Source organism: Remersonia thermophila, chromosome 3 (genome assembly GCF_042764415.1).
Source record: "Remersonia thermophila strain ATCC 22073 chromosome 3, whole genome shotgun sequence".
Classification (NCBI taxonomy): domain Eukaryota; kingdom Fungi; phylum Ascomycota; class Sordariomycetes; order Sordariales; family Chaetomiaceae; genus Remersonia; species Remersonia thermophila.
The window spans coordinates 3236322-3251615 of NC_092219.1; the positions used below are offsets into that span (position 1 = coordinate 3236322).

The window sequence follows — 15294 nt, forward strand, 5'->3', positions numbered from 1 at the left end:
GGTCCCTCCGACTCGCCTTTTCTTGTAAAAAAAATAAGGAGGGGTGGTTGGCTCATCCTACCAAGACTGGCGACCATAAACCGCCAGCTCCTTGACCCTTTCGGTGATGTACTATATAATCATTGTTTTACTGGCGGTCTGTATTCATAGTTTGGCGTTGGGCGTTGGAGAGCACCTCTCTCGACACGGTTGGCCTTTTTTTTTATTTTGGGGTAGAATGGGCAGGATGGATGTACCGGTGGGATTCTGTTTCCACTCTTTCTCTCTCCCTCTCAGTTCTTTTCGGTTTGTTTTGGGGCGGCAGCTCCCCCCCCCTTGGGTTTAGCCGGATGGTTTTTTTAGCGGGGATTTTCGGACACGACGTGCTATGATAGACGAGGCCAAACAAGCCTAACAAAAATGAGATGGGTGAATGCTGCGCATGAGAGATGAGGAGGAGGAGGAGAAGGTTCATTTGGAATGGGAGGGAGGACCTTGTGTAAGCTCTTACTTGGTTGAAATGCTCAGTCTGGATTGTGTGTGTTTGTGTGTGTTTGTGTGTGTCCACCACCGCCGTTGACATAGCGGGCGCTTGGAAAGGCAAAGTCCAAGGGGAGAATCTATGAAAGGTAATTGGGAATTCTTTGAAACATATATCCTGTTGCTTTACGTACATACGCCGTTTGTTCTCTTTTTTCTTTTTTCTCTTTTTACTTTCTTTTTGTGGGGCGGGGGGGGGGGGGGGGGGGGGAGAGGGGGACGGGTTGATGGAAACAGGGATGGAAGTAGCTAGCATCTGGGGCCGTTCTCACGAGGGGAGACAGCATGCGCTCTGCGTATTTCTTCTTTGGCTACCAAGTCTCGAGGCACTCCGTTGTCAAAGGGATCGATGGAGGGTAGAGCATCAAGAGGAGAATTGCTCTGGGAAGTCGCACTGGTACATATATATATAACTATATAACTAGTACAGAGGCAGCAAGACGTAGGCTGTGTAATCATCGAGGGACAAAAGAAGACCCCATGGGCAAAAGGAAAAAAAGCAAACAATAAAAAAAGGCTCGGGCATACCGAGAAGCATCAAAGACCAGACACACAAATGACGAATGACGGTTAGGCGGCATCCACACCATGGCAATGTCAAATCACCCATGAAGAACCAAGGAATGAATATGGCTACAATTGTATTGTAATGATTTGGTTTCAACGCCGGCTGGGTAAACCCCTACACTCCATACATATATATCTATCCCAGCTACTACCATTGCGGGCGACAAGGGAGAGAGACGGGGAAATGACAAAAACTACCATGATGACAATGGTGCCTGACAAGTGCTGCTTTGTTTTTACACACACACTCCAAGTGGCGCCGCTTCTGTGCGCGCCAGCTATCTCAAGACCTTGTCGAGAAACAAACCGCAGCTTGGAACGCAATATTAAGAGAAATTTCCTGCCGCCCAGAATGCCAACACCGAGACTTTGTGTGTCCTGCCCCTGAAGTCAAGAGAAATGGTCAAAAGCAGCCAACTGCCAAAGATATCCCCCCTTGCCCTGCCGAGATTGCAACCCGTAAAAAGAGGAAAAGAAAAAACCCCGAAACAAAAGAAAGCCGATGGTTGCAGCCGTATGATGCGGGCGCGCGCTATATATCCCGTTGTTCTGTACTGCCTACGAGGGTTGTGCCCAATCTGCGGGCGCCGTCGAGAGAGAGGGAATCCAACCCTTATTATACTCCAAAAGATCCAACGCCCCGATGCTCGCAAGACAAGGTCAGACAAAAGAAAAAAAAAATGAGACAGCAATATCAGTGAGAGCAGAGGCGTGTGGGGCGAGCGAGAGATAGGACCTAGACACCATCACGGCACGGTGGATGGACAGGCAGCGAGCGCGTCAAGCCAACCAGGCATCGTGGCGCTCCCAACACCTTCGACCCCTTGTTCCGGCGTGACTACCTCGCCAGGGTGTTGAAGTCGAGGTGATGTTCTGGAGCGATAGGACTTATGGCCATGGCGCTTAGCGGATGGCTCATGTCGGTGCTCGCTCGTTGCAAGGCGTGGAAATCGCCCACGGTTCGTATTTGGGGCAGGTTGCCCATGGCGGCGAAGCTGGCCGACCGCTGCTGCTGCTGGGGGGCCGCTCTTGACATCAAGTTGCCGTTCCCCGGCGCCGCCTGCTGCGCCAACCCGCCGTTCATGCCGCCGGCGCCGAGGCCTTGGTTGAGGTGCATCTGGGGCGCGAGGTTCATGTTGGGGGCCGAATTCGCGCCGTTCGAGTTCAACCCTTGCATGTGCGGATTGGAGCTCGGAAACGTCGACACGGGCGTGTGGGGGGGCTGCTGGTTCATGCCGCCGGGGGTGCCGAGGGCGGGAGGCGGCGCGTGGCTCAGAGGGCTCATGACCATCTCGGGCATCGAGGTAAACTCGGCCGACAGGCCGTGTTGCAGCTCGATTCCGGGCGACATGATGCTCGGGGAGCTGCCAAAGGGCGACGAAACGTCGTTGCCGCCCGTCGGCGGGCCGCTGGGGCTCCTCGAGTCGGGCGTGGCCGTCATGTCGTTGAAGCGAGGCACGGCGAACTTGCTGTCAAAGTCGCCCGAGGAGTAGACGCCGCCGGGAGGGTACATGGTGCTGGCGCCGAAGCCGTCAAAGATGTCCATGTTGCAGGCGGGCGCGGGGGCCGCCTCGGGGGCGTTCTCGAGCATGGGGCTGGCGAGCTTGGGGAGCGCCGAGGCGACGCGGCTGAGCAGCAGGGGGAGGAAGCGGTGGTCGCCGTTGCGGAGGAGGGTGACCACGTTGAGGATCTTGCGGAGCTGATCTTGGGGTCCGGGGGTGAAGGGGGTCCGCGGGGCCGGCAGCACCGAGAGGATGTCGGCGAGGGCGTTGGCCACGTTGAACAGGTGCTCGCAGAGGGTCAGGCCGTGCAGGCCGAGGTTTCCGGGCAGCTGGGACGCCATGCGGAGGAGCTCGTTGATGGGATCGGCGTACTGGGCCTCGGGGTTGGTGATGTTGCCGTTGGCCACGCCGAGGCTCCAGGCCTTGTGCTTCAGCCACTGCTGGTTCATCGACATCTCGGCCAGCTGGGCCTGGTTATCGTTCAGGTAGGGCGGCAAGACCTCCTGGAGCTGCTTCTCGAGGGTGGCAATGTACGTGTCGGAGCATTCGGCCCTCGCCTTGTTCCAGAGCGGGAGCAGGGCCTCGTTGAACCCGCGGAACAAGCCGACCAGGCGCAGGGACTGGGTACCGTTGCGGACGAAGGGATCGGCGTGGTGGTCCTGCGCCTGAGGCAGGTTGATGGTCGCCGGGAGCGTCAGGGGACGGCGGTGTTGGAGAGCGCAGGCGCTAGAAGAGGAGAGACCAAGGGTTAGAGCGGTTGGATTCTCACGCTTGCGCGGGAGGAGGAGGAGGAGGAGGAGGAGGGGGGGGGGGGGGGGGGGACCGGAGAGGCAGCCTACCGTTCCGTCACGAAAAGGAGCCAGTAGAGGCGGCGGCGGCGCGAGGCATCGATGCTGTCGTTGCTATCGTACTGCAGATACGCCTGCTCCTCGTGCATCCTGGCCAGGTAGGCCAGGGTCGTCGCCTCGCGCAGATGGAACCAGGCCTTGTCGTGCATCTCAAGGCCGTTGTGGACGGCAAACAGGAAATAGCTGGTGCAGAGGGTGTTGGGAGTGGGGTTGGCGGCGTAGTCGTAGCCCTTGCGCACGCGGAGGGTTTCCTCCATCAAAAGGGTGCTCGTCATGATGTTGCCGCCGAACATCATGTCCGGGCTAAAGGGGTCGTGGACGGACGCGGAGGGCAGCACCATGCCGGGCTGCAGGCAGACGAGGGCGCAAAGCGACGTGACGAGGCAGTAGGTCTCGAGGTTCTGCTCCATGTACATGACGTCCTGCTCGAGGCGCTGGCGCTCGAGGATGGGCATGGTGGGATACATGTGGTCGAAGAAGAAGTTGATGCAGGCGTTGAGCATCTCCTTGGACAGCAGCCTCGGGGTCGGGGCGAGCGAGATGCTGGGGCCGGCGCCGTTCAGGCCGGCGTGCAGCTTGGCCGTCAGGCTGGACTGGCGCTGCGTCTCCTTGAGCTCGTTGATGACCTTTGCGCGGGAGCCCTTGGGGCCCTTCTTCTGGGGGATGGCATTGTAGGTGCAGGCGAGCTGAGAGGCGGAGCAGTTGCGGCAGGGAGCGATGCCGTCGCACTTGACCTTGCGGCGGTGGCAGGCGTCGCACGCCCGCTTGACGGCGGTGGTGGTCATCTTGACCGCTTCGTGTCGTGTCGTCGTCGTGGTCTCGTCTTGGTCTCGACCCTCAGCTCGGCGGGCACGGCGCCGTGTGACCGCCGTGTGTCCTTGTGGAGGTTGGCTGGAGGCGGACAGCGGGCCGGCGCGTGTCACCGTGTCGGCATCCACAGCCTGGTCCGATGGCGAACGGGATCCGGGGCGCCGGAAATCGGGGCGGGAGGGTGGTGAAATCGTGGGGTTGGGATGGTTCTCCGGATTCAATGGCAAGCGATCTGGGGAAATCGGCCCGGAACGACGAGGTCGACGGATGGGTCGTAGGACATGGGGCAAGGGCTCGTAGCGTGTGTCTGTCTGTGTGTGAATGTGTGCGCTGGTCACCGGTGATGGTCGTGGCCGGGAAAGCGGCCAGGAAAGGAGGGATCGGACGGCGGTCTCGAAGAGATCGGATGGGATGGTGGTGGTGGTGGTGATGGTGGTGATGGCGATGAAATGGGAGAGCCCGGCCGCAGGAACGGGGGAAAAAAAAAGCTAGTACAAAGCGAGCGGGCGGGTAGACAGACAGCGATGGGGACTAGGACCGAGTAAAGAGCGCGGAAGAGAGGGGGATGAGACGGGAAATGAACCTCAGCAGGCGCTGGGAGTCGACCGGGACCAAACGGGCTTAGGGTGAAAACTGCAATGGGGGTCCCAGGGTTCTCTTGGTCCGGGGAGGCTTCTTGCCTGCAGGGGAAAGGGGCCAATGAGGGCCTTGCAATCCGGGGCCGCCGCCCTCCCATCTGAAAGCCGCAGCCAAAAAAGGCCCATGCCCGTTCATGCCCCGGGCCAAAACGTGCCAAAACGTGCCAAAAACGGAGCCCGTTTTCCCTTGCCCGTCCAAGGGCACCTCGGCGTCCACCTCACGCTCTTCCAGCGCCCGGTCCGTCAGCATCAGGTCCAGGTCGGTGCTTGCTTTCATCCTCGGCAAGCATAAACGAACCAGCGCGGGCCCGAGTTTGGCGGTTCATGCTGGCTGCTCTGCGCAGCAAGTGGTGGCGGGCGGCGCGCCTCAACGGAGCGTCCGTGATGCCATGCATTCATTCATTCCCCTCTGCGTCCCTCTGCGATGAAGGCGAGGCCAGGCACCTGGGCCTGGGCTTGCAATCCTTCGCCATCGCAATGCCGCCGGCTCGCGCTGGCCCTATCCGACGCCGATCTCTGCCCCGAAGGGGACGTCTCTTTGCGCTGGACACCCCAGCTGGCTGCAAATGGTTGGGGGGGCCAGTCACACGAGGTCCGAAAGATGGCGGGCGACAGTCAATTCCCCCCTCCCCCCAAGAAAGAAAAAACGGTGAAAGGTGGCCTTGCTGATCTGTCAAGAGTCAGCCACGGACGGATGGATGTCCGCTCCCGCCCGCCCGCGTCGTTGCTTGTGTGGTTGGCCCTGGCATGGCATCTTCATTCACCTCGTCGGTCGGTTCGTTGCCGTGGTTGCTGGCTGTTGGCGGCGGGCCATCTGTTGGGCTTCTTGCTTGTTCACAAGCTGAGCCCGGCCCAGGCTCACACCCAACACGGGCTCGTGGCGTTTGCTGTCTGTCCGTTTTCTCTCTCCTCTCCGTCCCGCGGCAGGTCCCGTACGTCCGCCTTGGCGCGCAGCAACGTTGCCGCTGCCGTTGGTTGGGGCTCGTGCTGGCGGGTAGGCCGCCCGGGCATCTTTCCATGTGTCTTCCAGGTCTCGTTACTCTTCCGCTGTTGGTCGCATGGGGCACCCAGACTCGCCAGCGGATGCTCGAGGGAATGTCTCACCAGGCCAGGGATGATCCAAGGCGATCCATTACCATCAACGAGCGACACATTATTGCGACCGTTTTTTTTTTTTCGGGTCTTCGACAACGCAAAGCCAGGTAAAACGGGCGCGGAGGGTTGCATCAAGAGCGGGAACAAAGCTGGGGTTGATGGAAGGGATGGAATGCGGAGGAGAATGGGGGACCCCAACCCATCCGCCCCACAATCGGTCCGATGAGGGTTTCCCGGCGCGTGGTTGGCTGGCGTGCGCGATGAGGACCCACGCACAGATCGCACGCAGGGCGGGGGTGGCCTGGACCCGACGAGCGGGTCCCCTTCTTGTTGTCTCCCTCCGCAAACCGCCAATTCCCAGCCCCAAGGGCAACAAACATGGAAGACCGCCGCAGCAACGCAGGCACAACGTTCAGCGGAGCCAGCTGATCTGCGACAGGTGGCCATCGGGTGCCCTCATTCATCCCAAAAGTCCCCCTTGCCGTAGGTACAAGGGGGGGGTGTGCTATTGTTTTTTTTTTTCCTGTTGCTTTTCAACGCTGTGCGACAGGAGAAGAAGGCTCGACGAAAAAAAGAGACGCACTCGGTTGGCCAGCGGCCACGAGCACGCTAACGACTTACGCAGTAAGCGACGCCTCCTCAGCCTTGCGAGCCTCCAGAAGCAACAGAACGCAAAAACCGTCAGCCTCGTCCCGACAATGGGACAACGTGCAACCGGGGGGGGGAAGAAAGAAGTGTTCAACTCCGGGCCGGCCCTCGTCGGCTCGCACCCGATGGATGCCCCGATGGACCGTCAGGAGCCCGGAACATCCTGACCAAACCATGAAAGAGACAGGAAGAGCAACCACCTCTCCCAAACGCCCGTCGGCCGGATTGTGGGCTCCGTTACGACGGTGCTCGACCCGGACGACGTCAACCCGTCGCCCGGCAGTGCGTCTGGCGACGCATCAAACAGCTCAACAGCTCTTGGCCCGGCCAAGAAGGGCCGATGCCGACGAGCAACGCATGTCGAGGGCCCATGCATCAATGAGGAAGCGCGCCTCGCCACAAGGCTCGCGGCGACGCATTCCCTACTATGTTCTGGCGAACCCGACGCATCGCCGTGACAAACTGACTCCCGTCGTCCCCGCCGGCGCCATCATGCACCGAGCACCCTGATGTCCCCGTGCTCCCCCGGGTTCTGGGGAATCCCTGCTCTCCGCCAAGACGAGAGAGACGGCCATGCCCAGCAACTACGTAAGAGGCGAATCGAGCAGCATGCTGTATTAGGTCCGGACGTGTCCAGAAGAAGGCATCACCGCCGAGGCATTGTCATGAGAGGCGGCCGGAGTCCGGGAGTTGCGGCCATGAGGGATCACCCGAATACGTCGGGAAGCAGAGATTTTTTTTTTTTTTTTCTCTTTTTTACGACTTTCCCTGTTCATCCAGCGTTTTCCCTGGCGTCCACACCCATCACATTCACATGCGCGCCTGGCTCTGGCTCGCTCTGGCTCTTCCTTTGGCTGGTTTTCTTTTTGTAGCTGCCAGCGACCGAGGGGTCCACGGACGGGGCGTTGGTGATGGCCGAGAGAAAGAGAGAGACTTCGAGCATGTAACGATGCCCGGTGCCGGAAACAATCTCAGACATCGCACCTGTGGCCCGGAATGCGTGTGTGCCCAACGAGGGAAGAATGATGCATCTGAGACAGGCATTTTTTTTCCCTCCCCACGTGGGAGCGCTTCCGAGAGCTTGGTTAGTGTGCAGCATGTATGTACGTCCGCTGCTGCGGATGTGGCAGCCGGCCCGGTGGTTTCTGTAGCTGTCAAAAGCGGTGAGATGATGACAACGCCGTGGTTGTTTGTAGTAGTAGTAGCAGCAGCAGCGGTGGTGGTGTTGGTGGTGGCCACCGCTGCGAGAGCTCCCGTTGCGCTCCTCATCACGCCGACGTTGGCCCTCAAACCATCCCCAATCAGGTGCCGTACAGATGGGCTGCCCAATTCTGGAGTCTTCGCCGATCCCGCGGCTTTGGTAGGAGCCAGATAGACGACCAGCTCTTCCAAAAAAACCACGCATGCTCTTATGAGGCGAGGCGAGGCGAGCTAATATTAACTAGTATGGAAACATGATGTCAAGCAAACACCACCGCCGTGAAGCCACCGAGCAACGCCGAGCATCCATCCCGGCGAAGCCCTCGCAATGGAACGACACATCCGGCCCCTTGGACGCTTATAGTACCTACCCCTCAAGGTGACTAGGTACATCGCCTATTCGGCGCATCCTGAATCCGGATCCCATACCCCCCCGCCTTTCCTAGCTTGGTTTCCCCGAAACTGCTGGCTCCTGGACGACCAGGGGGGGCCCAGCATCAATACCACCGTTTACAAGCGTCTCTGCAAGAGCCGCACATCCTGTGTGCCTCAGGTAGATGCAGGAGGGTGCGTTGAACCCGGAGGCCGAGGTAGGGTAAGGCGCCGCGGTCGGCCGAGGGTCCTGAGGACGTGGCTCAAGATGGGCGAAGTCCATGGAGAGATGCTTTGAGGCAAACACCGACCTGCTCCCATAGGTATCCCACTGGCTGGACATGGCATGAGAGTCAAGGACCCTGCAAGCCCGGGAGCGTCTCGTCAGTGCTGAGGATGAACCGCCGCACACCACAGGACCCGGGCATTGCAAGGGACTTTCGTTGCATGAGAGGCAGGACTCGACTCCAGAAACCTGCCGACGATGAAGAATCAGAAAGAACTCTTCACTCTGTTCATGACGTCCTTCGATTATGCGTTTGTTCTGGGCAGCCATGACGAAACATCATCAAGACCTTGCTCATGGAGAACAACAGCACCGCCTAGAAGCCCGCAAGCAACGGCCATTCACAACGATCATTACCAACACTACGAAAACAACACATTATGTTGACCAAAGCAAACTCTCCAGCACAACCAAGCCGACTGGCCCCAACCTCCCAGCCCCCTCTTCTCCCCCTCCTTGCCATCTCCTCCGCCCATCCGTCCCAAGCGCCGCCCCGGCTCAGGCCCGAATGCCGCACGACGAGAGCGCCACCTGCCTCACGTCGGCGTCGATTCTGCCCAGCTCCACGGCGCGACCGTTGGTCAGGTCGTTCATGGCGCGTAGGCCAATGTTGAGGCCGTTGGACGCGCGGTCAACCGCCAGGATGTGCACCGTCCGCCCGTTGTACGTCGCCGCCCAGCACGTGCCGCAGCTGGGCGAGTTCCACCCGCCAACGGCCTGGGCGCCGCCGATGTAGGGGAAGCTGGGGATCTGGCCCTGGGTTTGCCTGACCAAAAGAGAAAAAAAAAACGTCAGCATGCGGTACGAGAAGAGCGGGTAAAGAGGCAAACGTACCAGCCGAAGCGGGTGATGAGTCCGTTATGCCCATCCGAGCACGACACCACGCTCAGGGACCGGCCGGCATCGTCGTAGCCCACGTCGTAGCTCACTGTGCCAGAGGGCGTTAGCCGTGGGGAAGCAAGACGGAGGCAGGGCGTCCCTCCCAAGGACCTAGGTCTCCGTCCTGGACGCACCTTGGGCGGCCGACGCAGCGGCGAGGAGCGACGAGACGCTAAAGATGGCGGAGAGACGCATGTTGACGGTTGATGGCGAGCGGGTCGGAAGAACGCTGGCTAGCCGGTTGGATGTCGGGTGTGCGGATATGTGCGAGTGAAGCGTCGGAATGCTGTTGCTGCTCTTGATGGTGATGATGTTGATGGCGATGATGGCGATGATGACGATGATGGCGATGGTGATGGAAGAGAAGAGCAGAGCAGACAGGATTTGTCCTGCTTCCACCCATCTTTATATAGACGACGAGCCGCAGGCTTTGGCATCTTTGCTCTCTCTCTTCCTTGCCTCCCTTCACCTTCCGTCTTGGTATGTTGTTTCTCGTATGGAAGCTCTGATGTTTGCCCCGTGACGCAACTGCACTAGCCCGGGTGGGCTTCTTTTGCTCCCACGTCTCTCCTGTCCGACCCCCAACCCGAGATTCGTTTGCAGTCACGATACCCGACCCGGCCACCTCTGATCCCCGGGTGCCCACGGAGGGGAGGGGGGGAAGAGCCCCTCTCCCGCCCTCCACCTGCATCCTCCCCCGCCGTGTGAAAGCACCCTGGTGTCGTGATGGCCAGCTCACCGCATGGCACAGCGGGCAAGCGAACATTCCAGGCCTTGGGGGCCGGGTTGGACTTGGCTTCCGCCGAGCTGCGTCCGGACCGTCAGCTTCTCGGACAGGTCCATCCATCCTGCTTACTTGCTACCTCAGGTCATTCGAGACAGGTTGAGCTCGAAATGACATTCCTTCCGGTTGCCTCACTTCACTTCCATCCATCGAGGTACCTATCGCAAGCTTTCCGCCTGCCTTCCCAATGCGCTCCGCAGCAAGAAAGAGAGCCGTGGATGGAGGAAGACGGTTTGGATGGATACAACCCCGAGGGGGGCCCCCCAGGAATACGAGGTTCGGCAGCCGTCGATCATGCAGCCCTGACCTCATCCGGGGCAGCAGGTATTTACCGGGCAGTTTTCACCATGACCGCGACTACTACCCCTACTACTACTACTACCACCACCACTTGGTAGGTGGTAGCTACCTTACCCGCCGACCGGCATGTAACCATATGCCGATGGTGTGGTAACGCGCCGTGCTTCCCCGGATCTACGGTACGTCAACGGCGCATGCCCGATGCCGCAGGAGACGGCGGTGAGGGCAGGCCGTACGTATTTCGCAGCCGTTGTTGATGTTGGGAGATCTGGCCCGGGTGGAATACGAACCCCGGGGGAGGTTCGAATTGAGAGGTGCGCTGGCCGTCCGCCAGGGAACGAGGTTTCAGTCATCCCTGGGGGGGGGGGGGGGCGGGGGGTGGACCTTGAGGGCGACGATCCAGCCCAACTCCATTCCGGCGAAGCAGCCAGTTAATATCTAGGAAGAAGATGCGGTGGGCGACTGCGGTTGTGCTACCGCAGCACAGCCGCGCGTCTATCCCTCCAAGCCTCTCTCGGTTGTAGCGTAGGAGCTCGGATTCCTATTTTGGTGTGTCTTGGTGCTTGGTTGTACGCTGCAAGGTTCTTTGCAACGTTCTCTTTATCCCCCTCTCTTGTGCATCCTCTCAGCTTGAGATTTCAGCATTTCCCCGATGGCAAACCGAGGGACCTGGGACCTGGCCGTCTGAACTTGGACAAGGACAAAAAAAGATCCCCAGAAAGGAAGCTCGGGATGCTGTTTTGTCATGCAACGCTGCTGATCTATCTGGTTGCACAGTACGGCGATGCCGGGACCAGCGGAGAACTCCCCCTGCTCACACGGCCAAAGCCTGAACAAGCACCAAGCACCCAACACATCCCCATGAGGCCGGCAGACCAAAAGTTAGGGCGAGGGGAGAGAGAGACAGACAGACAGAGAGAGAGAGAGAGGGAGAGGGAGAGAGAGAGAGAGAGAGAGAGAGAGAAAGAAAGAAACACCGCTAGAACAAAGTCAAGGGCAATATATTCCTACATAATCCCTGAAACACCCATCCACATGGCACCCTATCCTTTCCCGCAACCCCGGCCTGTGTGTCGTCGTCGTCGTCGTCGTCGTCGCAGTCCGTGGCTGGTTTCTCAACTGCCTCCCCTCCCCCTCTTTCCTCCTCCATCCCCATCGAACTGCCCTTCTCCCCCTCATCGGAAGTCTCACGGAAATCATTTCGTCTTCCATTTCCCACAGACCTTCCGCCACCACAACGATACCGCCACGCGGACACACAAAACCTGACCACCTCCACCCGACAACCCCCCTCCCTTCATACTTGCACACTTCGCTGCACGCCCGTTGGGAACCAACAACAACCCCACCCCCCCACCCACCGAGAAACGCTGAACCAGACCCCGACCGAAGAGAGAGAGAGAGAGAGAGAGAGATCAAAAGACCCATGAAAACAAGACCAAGAAAACCGCAAAAAGAGAAAAGCGCAAGGAGCAAGCTTTAGCTCCGCCTGTCGCCGCTCGAGGAGCCAAAGTCGGGTTCCTGCACCATCTTTTTGTCCTTCCTCGCCTTGATGACCAGCTCGGCCATGATCTGGATGTGATCGGCCGGGAAGTGGTAGTTGGGGAACCCGGGGACGCGCTTGAGGTGGTCGCGGTCGGGGGGCCCCAGCAGGCTGACGATCTCGAGGGTGTTTGTCGAGTACCAGATGTAGTCGATGACCTCGGCGAAGCCGGGAACGTAGTTGGTAAAGGTGAGCTCGTCCGGGGTGCCGTTGAGGTGCACGTAGGCGGAGCGCATGCTGAAGGGGTGCTCGATGCCGTCGCGGGTGAAGCTGCCGTACTGGTGGCCGCCAAAGTCCGGGTGGCTGGGCGCCACGCGGCCCCGCGAGAGCAGCTCGTAGACGCTGCTGTCGTAGGTCGAGTTGTAGTCGCCGCAGATGAGCAGCGGAATGTCGGTGTTGTTGCGGTACTCCTGCGAGGGGCCCGGCTCGGGCAGCTCGACGCGCTGCTCGCCGTCCTCGAGCGGCGCCTGGATCATCTTCTTGTCCTTGAGCGGCGGCCACCGGGCGTACTTTTCGGCGAGGCGCGTGACGTTCTCCATCATGATGGCCGTCTGCACCAGCTTGACGTCGGCCAGGGTCGGCTCCCAGGCCAGGTGCGTGTTGACCACGATGAGGCGCGCGCCCGTCTGCCGGCTCTCGAAGAAGCAGACCAGGCCGATGTTGTCCTTGGGCATGACGCGGTTGAAGATGTCGTGCTGGTTCTTCATGTCGGGACGGTTGATGGCAATGTTGGCGTAGTCGAGCAGCTGCTTGTCGAGCAGGATCCACCTGTCGGCCTTGTAAAAGACGGCGCAGCCGTCGACCGACTGGGCGTCCTTCTCCGACATGGTCTTGGCCTTGGGCCGCGGCCAGTGCACGCCCTTGTAGCCGTCCTGCGCCAGGTTCGGGCTGAAGAAGTCGCGGAACACGTCGGTGGCGATCTCCTGGAGGCACAGGATGTCGGCTTCCCGCTCGTGCAGCTCTTGAATGATCCGCTCGCGGCGGTATTCCCACTGGAGGGCCGCGGGCGGCGTGTAGCCGTAGAGCGTGGGCGTGGCGAACTTCTCGCACAGGATGTTCCACGTCAGGATCTTGACGCGCTCGAGATTCGGCGACACGTCCTCTTGGATGACGATGCACTTTCGTTCGGCAGGAGGGATCGGAACTAAAGAGGCCGTACGGGGGGGGGTCGGGCTCGGATTAGCCACTCGTAATGCGTGCGCGCGCGCGCGCGCGTGCAGGGTGCCGGGGTGCCGGGGGGGGGGGGGGGGGGGAAAGGAGGACGAGGCGGAGCGGCAGGGCTCGAGACTTACCGGGCGCTTTCAGGAGGAGCTTGTTGACCAGGCTCTTTGTGTCTCCCGTCATGATCTCCTGCTTAAGGGAAGGGTCAAGGGGGTTGCCCTCGATGCCGAGCATCTCGAGCAGGTACAGCGAGCCCAGCTCCGAGGGGAGGTCGCGGATCTGGTTGTTGAAGAGGTAGAGCGACTTGAGGTTGGTGCACATGCCGATCTCCGGGGGTAGGTCGGCGATGAGGTTGTTGGAGGCGTCGAGATGCCGCAGGTGGCGTAGCCGGCCGATATCGGGCGGGAGGTAGGTGAGGCGGTTGGAGGCGATGTAGAGCTCCTGGAGGAACTCGTAGGCGAACAGCGGCGGGGCCAGGACGCGCAACCCCTGGCCGCTCATGTCGAGGTTGTACCAGTCCTGCCTCTTGTTGGTCTTGTCGAGGCTCCAGGGCCGCCTCCTGTCATCCTCGCCGTCGACCGAGGGGCCCGCGTCGCCTCCCACGCCGCCCGAGCCGCCAATTCCCCGGTTCTCGGCCGCCTTGAGCCTCGCGTAAAAGTGCGGCTGATGCTGCTCCGTCATGGTGGCGTGGGCGCGCTCGGCCTCCTTGTGCAGCCGCAGCTGCTCGGCCCAGTGCTCCGTGATCTGCTGGGCCTGGGAGCCCCGGACGGCCGAGCCGTGGCCGTTCTGCATGGCGGACGCGGTGAAGGGGCTCGCGTTGGACAGGACGCCGCTCGAGAAGGCCGAGTGGCCCATCAGGGAGGCGCCGCCATGGTCTTGCTGGAGGCCCTGGTGGTGCTGGCCGTGGGCCTGGTGGGGGTGGGCCGACTGCTGCTGGAAGTTGTACAGCATGGGCATGGCCTGCTGCCGGCCCGGGGCGCCATTGATGCGGGAATTGTGCCCCTGCTGGTGGCCCTGGCCGTACATGCCGCGTGTGTTGTGGTGGGCGGAGCCGGGAGCCGGGGAAGCGGAGAGCAACGACGCCGGTTGAGACGCGGTGGTGGTGGTAGAGGTGGTGGCGGAGGCAGCGGCGGCGGCGGCGGCGGCGAGCTGGGTGAGGAGCGAGTTTAGAAAGAGCCCGTTGGCGAGATGGTCGCTCGCGGGGCCGGCTTGGGACGGTGGATTCGAGAAGGCGTGCTGCAGCAGATGGCGCTGACCATCGGCCATCTACGAACGGCGCGGGGGAGGGTCGGGCGGAAGGGCGGTCGGGCAACGGATCCGGAGGTGGTCGCGGGTGCGGGAGAAGCGGCGTGGAGATGTCGAGGCTCGGAGCGGCAGGGTTCGCATGGGGGCACAGCAAGATGGTCGGTCAGGCATGGATGCAGTGCGCTGGTCGACTTGCCGCGGCGGCTGACAGGCAAAACGGCCGGCTCAGAGAGCCATCCACCAGCAAGGTCGCGGGGGGTGGGAGGAAGACGCGAAGGAGCAACGCAAAGCAGAGGCGGCGCCGTGGATTCGCTCGAATGGCTCCGGAGGGCGGCGGGTCGGGCGGTGACGGGATGGTTGGGATGGGGTATGTGGGATGTTGGGAGAAGGAGGACCGCCGGGAAAGCGGGGGGAAGAGAAGAGGATGTAATGTTTTTTTTTTTTTTTCCTTTTTTCTTTTTTCCCCTAACCTTTGTATCGTTGATGGTGGTCGTCCTTGGCTGGAATCCCGAGGCCTGCAGGGTGGACGATAAAGGAGGGCGGAGGGAGGGAAGACGGGGGAGATCAGGAAGGTTGGCGGTGATGGCTAAGTAAAGTGACGTGGTGACGATACTGCAGCAAGGGGGGGGGGGGGGGGGAGAAGGTGGATGTTGAGGTCGACGTCGGGTGTTGAGAGGCGAGTGGGTCTTTTGGTGTTGCAGCGACAAAAGCCCAGGACGCCCAGGACGCCCAGGACAGCAGCTGAAGCGACCGTGTGCAACAGCTGGGACGCCACACAATCCGGGTCTGGCCCCCCCCCCCCCTCACTGCCCTCTGGTGGTAGTAAGTGCGTACCTGTTGTGCACGCTACAATGGGCCCAACTACCTCTACATACTAGGTAGGTAGGCCTGTACCGG

General features: G+C 60.7%; 3 protein-coding genes across 3 annotated transcripts; all 3 read right to left on the reverse strand.

Moving 5' to 3' along the window:
* Positions 1 to 1924: 1924 nt before the first annotated feature.
* VTJ83DRAFT_3738 (uncharacterized protein) lies at positions 1925 to 4221 on the reverse strand (the record flags this gene model as incomplete). The annotated part of the gene is made up of 2 exons (XM_071010149.1): positions 1925 to 3314; positions 3428 to 4221. The coding sequence occupies 2 exons, from the start codon at positions 4219 to 4221 to the stop codon at positions 1925 to 1927; spliced, it is 2184 nt and encodes a 727-aa protein (XP_070867616.1).
* A 4762-nt stretch (positions 4222 to 8983) lies between these two features.
* VTJ83DRAFT_3739 (uncharacterized protein) lies at positions 8984 to 9559 on the reverse strand (the record flags this gene model as incomplete). Its single annotated transcript, XM_071010150.1, has 3 exons — positions 8984 to 9251; positions 9320 to 9413; positions 9499 to 9559. 3 exons carry the CDS (start codon positions 9557 to 9559, stop codon positions 8984 to 8986), a joined length of 423 nt encoding a protein of 140 aa, XP_070867617.1.
* A 2368-nt stretch (positions 9560 to 11927) lies between these two features.
* Positions 11928 to 14418, reverse strand: VTJ83DRAFT_3740 (uncharacterized protein; the record flags this gene model as incomplete). Its single annotated transcript, XM_071010152.1, has 2 exons — positions 11928 to 13135; positions 13284 to 14418. 2 exons carry the CDS (start codon positions 14416 to 14418, stop codon positions 11928 to 11930), a joined length of 2343 nt encoding a protein of 780 aa, XP_070867618.1.
* Positions 14419 to 15294: the final 876 nt, after the last annotated feature.